Source organism: Drosophila grimshawi, unplaced genomic scaffold, assembly GCF_018153295.1.
Source record: "Drosophila grimshawi isolate 15287-2541.00 unplaced genomic scaffold, ASM1815329v1 contig_44, whole genome shotgun sequence".
NCBI lineage: Eukaryota > Metazoa > Arthropoda > Insecta > Diptera > Drosophilidae > Drosophila > Drosophila grimshawi.
This window is the reverse complement of record NW_025063240.1, coordinates 4,617,444-4,629,576: the sequence shown is the minus strand read 5'-3', so window position 1 is coordinate 4,629,576 and position 12,133 is coordinate 4,617,444. Positions and strand designations below refer to the sequence as shown.

Here is a 12,133-nt window from a genome sequence, read left to right as displayed (position 1 = left end):
AGTTGTTTGCAGCGCATAAGAATCATTTTGACTATATGTGGAAAAAAGACTAGAAAGCAGTTTGGATTTTGCACATTTTATAGCTTGCATACTTTTGGGCATTAACTAAATATATCTACATCATTTATTTGAACAAAATATCGTTTTATACATTTTTTTAAAGCCGAACCAGTTTTGCTCTAATAAATAAATGAAAAGCAAACACAAACATAATTAAAAGACACACATTTCATGTTTATTCTAATAATTTTTAAAGGATACCAGAGCTGCTCAGCTGGCCGAATCTTTGTTGCACTGTTTCAAAATATTTATTTGATTTTGCTTGGCTGACGTTCTTTGTCCTCTTCTCGCTGTGCCCTTCCAGCGCCTTGAGTGTGATTTATTTTGGCATCGTACAATGTACTTTCTTTTCAAATAAATCATAAATTTCAACGCACTGCTGCTATTGCTTCTGCTACTACTGCTGCTGTTGTTTCTCGACTGGTGTCTCGGCTCTTGCTTGTTGGCTGGCAATTGAGTTATCCCAAAAAGGCTATCTAGCCGGAAAAAGACGAATTTATTGTATTTTTATGGCGCCTAAGCATACTCCGCCTAAGCCGCATACAATTTTGTTGAAAAATGTAAAGCGGACCCTCTCCCTCGGGGACATTAAGAATTATGAGCTAAACGCGACACGCGTGTCCAGGGAACCAGGCCTAAGGCCTCAACTGGACCAACCCCAGAACCAAGACAGAGGCAGGACAACGCATGATTTGTGGTTGGCTATTTGGTCAACAAGGCAACTGAGATTCGAACCGTTTTGTGTCAGTGACAGCACTAGGAAAGTGTGTGACAATAGGATAGGTTAGTACTGATAGTAAACTCTATCAGCCTGCTTGATGTTTGTTCTCAATAGATTGGCAACTAAAACGTTTTGAAAAATATATACTCAAACCATTCCTCGAGACACACTGTAAAAACAATACTAATAAAATATCCATATATAAATCAACTTGCCTTTACTATGTTTATTATTTTTAAGCTAATTTGTCTTTATTAAATTATCACAATCATTTGCTATAACTCTAGCCACTACTGAAGTGCACAATTTCAGTTACGATTCGACTCATCCACCTGGACCTGAACTGGTATGCGATAGGCGCTCTGCGCCATCATGGAAACCAGAACCATTTCGACCAGTATCAGAATATTGATGATGGCTGTGAATCGAAAGAACCAACTATAATTTATTGCTTAGAGAATCAAGAACAATAATACACTTACTCTGTTTGTAGACGGTGTGATTGATGGGATATTCACCGCCCAGATTGAACGAGTTGAGCTGCTCATAGAGAAACAGATATTGCAGTTTGCACAGCATCACAACCAATTGCAGGCAGAACATCTTCTTCCTCAGTTGATAGTCGCCACGGAGTTTGGTAATCATGCGCACGGTGATTTGCAGTGACCAAATGCCCATTACAATGGATGTAATAAGAAATGGTACGAAGAAGAGCATCACTTCATGGTAGAGGTTTATATCACGATAGTAGAGTACGTTCATGACCAACATAATGCTGCCCTGCCAGAAGGGCATCTGCCACACCATATAACGTGAGATGCACAGTTTCGTCTGCGTCGGCACCACCAACGGCAGGCACGAGCAGCAGCAACAACAGGGTGGTGTCGTCAGCTCCACCGCCTGCCCAGATGTCTCTTTTATATAGTTCTGCTCCGAGTCCACGTAGCGGAAGAGTAGAGTGCGAAACACGGGGCCACCCATCATGAACATGACGTGCATCGCTGTGTGGCACATGAACCAGGAATAGGGCACCAGTATGGTAACTAAAGCAGCCACCGATATAACTGGATACATGCTGACCATTAATATAGAGGGTATCATCAGCGGTTTGTTTAGATGACGGCGCAGTCGCGACACAGTTGTCAAATATATGCATATGTTGAGTATGGTCAGCAGTGCGGCTATAAAGATGGCCAGCGAGACAAATGCTGTCATGTCTACAAAAAAAATAAAACCAGTCTATCTTTATTAGGCTGAAAACAATGTTACGTCACAATCTGCAAACTGATAAGCTACTGTCGAGTGACTCTAAAACATAATTTGTAGCTAATAACCCAAGAGCGCATACTTTTACCCTACATCACTTATCTTCAACACTAAATTGGTAATATAAGGTACATTTTTTAAGCATTCCAATAACAATTTACGCTCTTTCGTAAACAGATAATAAATATCTCAGATAACATAGTAATTAATGATGCGATTTGTTGACTCATTAAAAACATGTATTTATACCCTAAGTACGAGTAATAAGTACATTTTAATTAAATTCCATAGAACAGTCTAGCAGTGTAATTGGTAAAGTATAAGAATTGAATGGATTCTTGGTTAATGGTTTCTATAAGAGTAATTTTACGACGGGTCTATGAATTTCTATTACACATATAAAATTTATATTTTTTGAAAATTTAGTTTAACCTTTTACTTTTAATAAGCAAAGACTTCATAATGGAAATAATACTATCAGAAAAATGCTGGATATATGAGTTATTAGAAGCTTGGGTTCTATATCTATAGTTAGATTGTTCAAGAATTATTATTTACTTCACCAGCTAGCAACCCATTTTGAATTTAACGCGAGACTACTGAGAACTTTATCAATAATGTGCGGAAAATCTAAATCAGCCCAATAGTTGGACCATGACGAACTGTGTCTTTGAAAAATATATACATAAGGAAATTAGATAAGATAGCTAGTGAAATTAAAAGTACTGAGTCATTTATATATAATATGAGACAAAACCAAAACAGTTGAATCTACGTTGTATATAGCACCTGACTCTTGAGGCCTTTGTCAATAATGTCGTTCTCGTTGATTCTTTCTTCTATCAGCTAAGCAGCTAATCTAGCAGGTATTAAATGTGCTATGGAAATCATTTAATGCTCAGCTGGTTGCGTTCACTTACGTGTGTAGTACTCGGAGAGTGTTGGATGTGCGTGCTTGCTCATCGTGCGATTGCGTTGCAGTTGCAACTCCAGTTCGAATTGCTGCTCCTGCTCCTGCTGCCGGATACGCTCAAACTCCTCTATAGAGTTCATTTTTCTTGTTTTTATCACTACGGGTGTGTGTGTGTGCGTATGTACTTATGATAAATTCGAACTGGGGCAAGCTTTTAGTGGAGGACTTCGTCGTTGTTGACTTTTGAGTGTTTTACTTTATACGTGTTTTATGTTATGTGTGCTCGCCTTTGTTTTACTTCAGTTCACCGCACTTCACATTTTTATCACTACACAAACTATGCGAGCTCACAGATGCGTCTGCTCATTTCTTTTTTTTTAATGTTTGCACTCATAAATGTATCTGAAAGTTTGCATATTCTGCTCAGGGCAGTGTAAGTGTGTAAGATAAAACTACACTTTATAGTACCACTTGGCTGAAGAGTAACACAAATTAAGTAAAGAATTGATTAGTTAGTTAATCGTGATACCGTGTAGAATATGAGCTGGCAATTTCAAATTAATTTCCATTCGTTAAATGATGCTAACTAGAAGTCTAGACACAAGCGGTAATCGATAAGGCGAGGCAATGAACCAAAAAGAAGAATCCTTCACTTTGAATGTCACGTATCATATGTAATTTTTTCTGCGAAAACAACTGTATATTTTTACTCAGCAAATTTATATATTCCACACATAGACGGATTGTCGTGTGAACCCTGAGAGTTGTTAAAGCCGACTGAGAACTTGGCACTCGTTTCATATTGTTTTCGATCGTAGAGTGGAGAGAGCGGGGATCATACATAATTAATGACAACAAATTTCTGGCTTTTTATCTGTGGCTGGTTGGTGGCACAAAGAAATACCTCAGAAAATTGTAAGACAATCTATGGAAAAATCCCCCCTTTTAAATGAAACCTGTTAGGCAGACAAATGCTCTATGTATTTAGTATTTTTCTGATGCAACGACACTTAAGCCGAAATTAAGAAAATTAATAATTGACACAAAGTTGAGAATCAAATCAAGTCTTTTGATATAAAACAAAATGTGTTATATAACAATTTCATTAGAGAATGAGAGAGTGGCTTCACTTAAATGGCGTTTTGCTATTGAGATATGTTAGAGGTCTCCAATTTATAATCTTTACCAGTGACCAATTTATAATGCGCCTGCAAAATATAATCCTTGACCCAGTGGACTCTTTATGATCAATTCAACTAGTTAAAACATTTATTAATTTATTTTTTAAGCTTATAACAGTAAGTGCTTCACGTAACAAGTTTTTTTTAAAAGTCAGTGCACTATATTACTCAATAGATTACTCACTACAAAATGCCATATTTTAAAATACTCTGAATTCAACAGTTTAAGTCCAAGCATGCGTTACGAAGCTTTCAACAATATGCACATTTCATATTTATTATACTTTATTGTGAAAGAAATGCAAATCATTTGCGAACCTGAAATTGGTAAAACGCTTTCATGAGAAGGCAACTGACCTGTCCTAGGGCGACCCACTAAAGAGTGAACACAATAGAGAGAGAGAAAGAGAGAAAAAAGAGCTGAGAGTCTCCCAATTTGACTGTCTCTCTCCCCCTGACTCCGTCTGCTTGTCTACCAATTTGGTGGCACCCCAAAAACCGGTTTCCCGACATAATCAGTAAGCGACCGGGCATACTAAATTACGTTTTCTGGTGTGTGTGTATATATTTTTACGTCTTCCCCATGCCGATGGTTATGTAAGCAATTGTTTTTTGTTATTGTGCTTTTGTCGTCCGTTTACAAACCGGCTATCAAGTCAGTCTGTGTAATTAAACGAGCCAACTGTTGAGGCAACCCCATACCATTCCATAAAAAAATCAGTTATTTTCACCCAGTTGGCGACCTTCACAGCTGTTGGCACAAAACGTGCCAAAACCGCTTAAACTTATTTTTGTCACAGTGCAAAAGTAATTTTGCTCATGTCATGCTTATCTATATGCATAAAAGTCTATATGAAGAGTATTTATTTAACGAGTTGTTGAAATTGCTAATTAATTTTCTTTAATTAATTTACAAATGTTCCATAAAATTTCACCATATTCTTTTGTTGCACAATTAGCATATAACTCGATCTTGGCACTTAGCACATTTTTTAGTGCGTAAGCAAAGCGCCTCAAATACATGTCATAAATTCATTTATTGATTCACATTTTTGAACAACTTGCAAATGACCAACGCACGCCACAATCAACACCAATACAACATACAGATTGCGATTGTTAAAGTAAACACATTATGGTAGTATTTTAAAAGCGGATTTCAAATATGAAAATCTGAATAGATGAGATTTACATTTGCAAGAATATGTTAATTCTATTTCTTTTGTTACAAAAGAAGCTTTCTCTACATTAGTTTTCTAGATCACATTTAACCTTAAGTCTCACCTTACACACTCGCTACAAATCAGCTTGAGATTGATGATCTCCCTTCAGCTAAGCACATCGGTTCAAAAAGAGTCAAAAATACTACAAATTAAGTCCAAACTGTGTTACCAGTTTGGTTTCCAATGGGATTTTCCCTCTTCACCAGTGTGAAATTTTTGTTAAGCCATTATATATCTCTTCACGTTTCCTTAGACCACTTTTCAAAAGCAATAATAAAACTTGCTAAAACTTGTTAAGGCAACAAAAATAACAATAAGATTGCTAACAAATTAAATGTAATTATTAACACACACGGCAAAAGTTTTGCAATGCGCTTTTGACCCATTTAACAGGTAAACGAAATAAGCAAACAACTTATTACAACTGTTAAGTATCCATTTGTAAAGTATTTTGCAAGTATATTAGTTGAATACACTCATATTTCTCGGAATACGACATAGACAATCATAAACAAAAACACACCTGTTTCGACGAGATAGTTGACAGAGAAAAACCCACATTTCAGAAATCTTTGTCATTGTCGTCTTCAACAGTGGCAACATTGTCCCTGGCTACGGTTGATACTCTCGACATGTACCAACTTTTTGCACTTACAAATTTTTTTAGATATCATATAAGAGAAACGAGATACAAAACCAAAAAGATACAAAACCATAAGAGCGAATGAAAAGCAGGGCAAAAAAGCGAAACGAGACGACAGACGACAGACGACCTCACTCATTGCCAAACACTCAATGAAATTGTGTAAATACGAAATACAATGAAATTATAAATACAAGCAATCGAACTCAACCAGAATGTTTAGCAATTCGAACTTGGGGGAAAATAATCCGCTGCGGTAATCGAAATTACAAGCGACCCCACAAAATTGATTTTCGATTATAGTGGCCAAGGCACAACGACCCACTCACTACAATATGCCAGCAAATTTGGGAATTTCAATAAAAATAAGGCGATTGTTGTCTTAAATACAAAAGAGAGAATATTGAGCTCAGAAATGCTAAATGCAACAGCATTAAATTGATTTTCTTTTGTTTTTTAACACACAGAGAGAGTTATTTTCACTAGAGATAATTCCAAAAATAAATAGCATTACATTTTGAAAAGAATGCTTACATGTATATGTGTATAAATACATGTAAATGCTTGTATTTGAATATTTTAAGAAAACGAATATTTATTTCACAAGCAATTGAAATTAATCAATTTCCCAAAAAGCTATTTTTAACTATTTCTGAGGTAGCAACATTTCTAAATTTACAATATATCCCATAAAATCCATGCGCTGAGCTGTAATAGTGCTAATAATACAAATTGTAAATATATCGCCACTGATAAGTACATAGCTTATACAAAGTTTAAACGGTACAATTAAGTTTCGCGACATTTTCTATAGAACTCGTTTTGTGTTGTAACTCACAACTCTCCATAGACTGAACACTTGTTGCACAATTTTGATTAAATTTTCATTTGCTGATGCGACCTTGACCGTCAAAAAAGCAGCAAACTCAGCGGATCGCAAAACATGGCCGTCTATACATATATTAATAGTCGATGTGTGAAAAGAGTGTGCAGAATATGTAATAGGCAATTAATTAAACACAAATGCATGGCCAATTCTAAATTAAGTTTGATTATTAATTATGTGAGCAATTGCTGAAAACTTGGGTTGTGAATGTTTGCTCAACGTTTCTGATTAATTTAATTTTATTGAATAGTGCGAAAATACAAATGGTTTGTTGTTGTTATTAAACAAACTGTGTACCCAATCACACCGTGAAACATTGCCGGCATGCTATACCATACTCGGAATGGAATTGAAATTTGAATTAAGTTTTTTCGAAATGCGGCAATCTTTGCTCTCACTCTCACTAGTTGTCACTGTTTCACTCTAAGTCAAATCAGCTGATCGCTGATCCGCGCCGTGTGTTGTTAATCGCTCGCGCTCTGGCCACAAACTGAACACAAGCATTTCTCAGCCCAATGACGATCACGAACAAAATACTATACTATGCGCTCGGCCAAAACAGCAGCAACAGCAACAGCAGACAAAAGACAACAACAACAACAATAATAATAATAATAATAGCACTCGCCGCTGACGTTGTGACAGCACCAAAATGGTAAACCGTCAAATTGACTTACAGTCAAACTTACAAATTGACGAAATGTTGCAGAAATCGAGAAAGATGTGCTAATGAACATTCATCGAATTCGTTTCGAGTCTCTGGGAAAAGTTGTTGGCATTGAACATTGAGCGAAAAGGCGGAAGCCAAAAAGTGGGAGTGAACTTGTCTTCGCCGAACAAGTTTTATTTACAGCTTTGTGGCAAGTGGAAAGCGGAAGGTGGCAAGCATTGGCTGCTCAACTCTCAATTATATTTTATTGTAAAATCCCACAGATGCATTCATGCATAGCTTGTTGTTTACTTAATGGATTCAAAAACATGCAGTTTCGATAATCATACTTGAGAGCGCTTTTTCGCATTAACAAATGTTTTGAGTATTCTCCAACGTAATCTATACGCTCTGTTTAATAAGTTTGATTATTAAAAAATATATTAACAAAGAATAACCCACAAATTGGCTGGCTTCAAGTTCAATCCGGCGATAAGGCTGAGAATTTCTAGTTATGTTTGTTCAGTAACAGAACATGTGCTTAAATCTTTGCAAAACTCATAAGGCTTTTAATGACTTCTAATATGTTGAAGCATAAATTCGAACTGTCTTTATTTCTTAAAATTCCACCCTTATATAGCCACAAATGTTAATATATTTTCTACCTGCTGGTAGACCATTCCAGTCCATGAAAAGGTTGTTTTACAATTTGTCTCGTTTTGTACTCATCTATATGCCTATCCTGTCTTCAAGCGGTCGCGGCTACCTGCTAGGCAAGGACCCTTTTCTTAAATATATAACATGCGTTATTTTTCTTAAAATAGTGTTCATTCTTGAAAATATATTATATATTCTTGATGGGCATCAGTAGCCGAGTCGATTTACCCATGCCAGTCTCATTTTATGCGAACAGATGTTAGGTATATCTTGATAAAACTAGCTTTTTACTGCAGTCAGAAACGGCTAACTCTACCCGCTATATCACATATATTTATAAAATATGTTTTGGTAAAAATTAAAACTCGTGTAGGAACAAATTTTTTGTTTGCTTGGGTATTTAATCTTTAGATTTTCTCTTTTATTGCCATAAAACACATATCAAACTAAAGTGAAAAAAGTTAAGCGATAAATCACAGAGAAAGGGCTTCAAAAACATACACATTTCGAAGCCAAAAATTACTCAAGCATTACCTCTTAGTAGCCGCAAACTGTGCACACAGATTGCAAAATAATTTAATTATATTAGTTTCGCAAATTTAACCGTTCTGTGAATGCACAAGTTTATCGAAACTAAAATCAATTACAGTATGTCAAAGTATTATGGTGTATGTTAATAAATTAGAACAGAATTGCATTTTTATGAGAAGCTCTATATAACAAGAACTTACATTAATTGAAATTGATGCCTGCAATGCAATCTTTATTACTCAATCAATAACAATGTTAATTCATGCTGAGCATCTTTGAGCGATGGACTCTCGATTAGTTGCAAAACTTGAGCAATAATGCTTCCGGCTTTTGAAATTTCAAATTCGATCCAACTCAGCTGCTAACATGTCTAATGGCCTCTGATCCACGACAAACTAATTAACATGTCTATCCCTATTTGGCTATTTGACACGCGTAAGTTAGAACTGAGTGATCCAAATGAGTCACCTGACAACGGATATATTCCGAATTATAAGTATAATTAACATATGACATTTAAAACTCAAGAGAGTAATTTGTAATTGTACATCAATCAAGTTGCATGTGAACCCAAGCAGATACAGAAGTTAATAATATTGGGATAACGGATAAGTTCACATGTTATATTCATTCACATTCATTATGTAATTTATTTTTATAATGATCAGTGATTATAGCAGAACCCAAAAGCACTGACCCTAAACTGCTCAAAAAAAAAAATGAAATTAAAACCAAATCATATAATTATAATCGGCCGCACATCCGTTAACTAATTTAATGGGTCTGTAAATTAACCTTTTCTTTCTTGATTAACAACAAAATGAAGGCAGATGAAATTAAATGCTAATTATACAGTGTTTTTTAAAGCATCACCCAAAAGCACGCTATGAATTATGGTTAAATGGCAACTGCCAACTTTAAACGGTTTTATGGCATAAATTGCGGCGCCACCGACTCACATCTAGAGAGGCGGCAATAAAAAAAATCTGTTTGGCTGCGACGGCCATGTGGCAATTTAAGTTATAATTTGCAAATAAATCTAATTGTGTGTGGAAGAGGGTCAACGGCAAAGGAACTGCAGATAAAAAAGGGACGATCTGAAAAAAATGTAAAATGACAGAGGGAGTAGGTAACTGTCTTTAAAGAATGCAAAGAGGAATAAAATAATATTTGACAAACAAGAAGGGGAAGTGAAAATAATACTGATTTAAATTAAATTATACTAAATTGGGCATGAGTCGTGTTGAGCCGAACTTGAGTGGCCGAATATTTAAACAGCTGAACAATAAGGCTTATTAGCCAAATCCAAGGCATTGAATTTATCTTAAAATATATATTAAAATATAACTCTACTCACAAGTACGTATTTATATATATATATATATGACTTAGTTTAGCTTCATATATGAGCACACAAACTAACTATATTAATTATCTCAGTTTACATGCCGAAATAATTTACTGGATGCAATCTAAAGTTATCTACCAGTTTTACTCATATTTCCAAAAGCAGTTTTGAAAATTCGCATATTCAAAATATGCTATTAATTGTAACCAAAATCTTAAAAATTGCATACCCTTATAAACTAAGACAGTATTCTTACTGCTACATCTCAACTTCCACTTCATCTGCAGCTGATACTTACATATCTCTCCCTCTTTTTGTCTGGCAGAAATGATTGCCGACAATCTGCTGCTGCTGCTGCTGCTGCTTCTTACTGAACACAAGCACATATATAGATATGTATATCGCCAGAGGCTACATCAACGCTCATCGTTTTGTGGCGCTTCGCGGATTTCAATACGCTTGCGGGGCTGCCTTTGAAGATGCCGTCGTCGGTGTCTTTGACATCAACGCCTTGCCAGCATCGCTACATCCATGTCACGATAATTTGCTCTTTATTCGCCTTTTGCTCACTTTTTGCGACTTTGACGTTTGGCGAATAAGAGGCAATGCAGTGCTTTTTAAATGTGAAAATAAAAAATAAACAAACGAAACGGCCTGACGACAGACTCTGAGAGAGAGAGAGAGAGAGAGAGAGAGAGAGAGCAATAACTACAAAGAGAAGTGGCTGGCCGTAGCCGGCATTTGCCGACGGCTGCTGTTCCTTTTCTTATCGCCCTTCTTTCATTTGTGCTTCTTCTGCCAAGTCGTCAACGCTGCTGTCCTCGTCTTCACTTCAACTTTATCCTTTCGCGTGCTTTTTTTTCTTTATTATTTTTTTTTTGTGGCCTGCTGCGTCTGTTGTTTGCTGTTTAACGAAGCAAATCAACAAATTGTAATGATGCCGAGCAGCGCAAGTCGGTTCTGCGACGCTTGCACTTTTCGCTCCCACAAAATGACACTCCCCACACATCCCAATTTTGAATCTGAATCTGAAGCTGAAGCCGAATGTGAACCCAAGCCCGCAGTCCTTTTTGCATGGCTCGCTCCACTTGGGACGCAGTGTAGCGTAAAATGAATTGAGACATTCGTTTCGAACCCAAAAAAAAAAATATATAAAATATAAGTAAAACAAAAAGAACCGCAAGCTGAGAACCCTTACAAACTTTTACAACAACTAATCCAAAAAATGCGGTCTTTGCCAAACACACCAACACACACACACACACACAGTCACACGCATAGCCGTGGATACTTGTACACAGATACTGGGAAAACTGTGAATGCAAAAAGTGGCAAAAGTTTCACAGCACTCAGCAAGTGCTTGAGGCTGTTGTGCATTCAGGTGTGAAGTTTTGGTCGGCACACAAAAGTATGCTACAAATAATTAAATCAAGCAAATGTTAGAGCAACTTTTTGGACACGACATGCAACTTGTCGGTTAGCAATGGGGAGGGAGAGGCAGAGGAGGCGGGTGGCAGACAAGTTCAATGCCGTCGCATTTAAGTCCTTGTCAAACCTGTCAGATAGTTTGATACTGTCTAATCGATATTTACTCTTTGTGAAAGGTTTCAAATTTACATACAGCAAACACACCGGGTCCAAAAACAAGGGTATAGAAAAGTCAAACACTAAAAAACATGGGCCCTGCTTGAGCCAATTTTCGAGAGCCTCCAACAAGTGCCCAGCAGCTATGTCGACCTTCCTACTTTTCTTTTATTTGCTGGTGCTACTGCTGGCATTTCCGTTTCCGCTTCTCAACGCACAAAGGAAAAAAAAATTCTTAAAGTCAAATGTAGACTTTTGCGTTAACATTAAAATTCACTGGCTGAACAATCTCTGTGATTGGATGAAGGTTATGATAACAGTCCGTAAATTTTAATTAAAAAATATACTACACTATCACATAGATCTCAATATTTTGGTATGCTCAAAAAAGAAAAGAATAATATTTATGAGCCAACACTCTTGAGACTACGCCAAACTGAGCAATAAACTACCATACCTCAAAATCAAAAA

At 36.4% G+C, this 12,133-nt stretch overlaps 1 protein-coding gene across 2 annotated transcripts; it reads right to left on the bottom strand.

The window, feature by feature from the left end:
• Positions 1–997: 997 nt before the first annotated feature.
• Positions 998–7,364, bottom strand: LOC6557895 (organic solute transporter alpha-like protein). 2 transcript variants are annotated; one of them, XM_032742906.1, is made up of 4 exons: positions 7,292–7,364; positions 2,968–3,435; positions 1,264–1,998; positions 998–1,199 (listed from the first exon to the last, which is right to left on the bottom strand). In XM_032742906.1, the coding sequence occupies exons 2-4, from the start codon at positions 3,098–3,100 to the stop codon at positions 1,090–1,092; spliced, it is 978 nt and encodes a 325-aa protein (XP_032598797.1). In that variant the 5' UTR covers positions 3,101–3,435; positions 7,292–7,364; the 3' UTR covers positions 998–1,089. The 2 variants fall into 2 exon arrangements, with proteins under 2 accessions (XP_032598797.1, XP_001985252.1); XM_001985216.3 differs by having other exon boundaries at positions 7,191–7,354.
• Between the last annotated feature and the right edge of the window lie 4,769 nt (positions 7,365–12,133).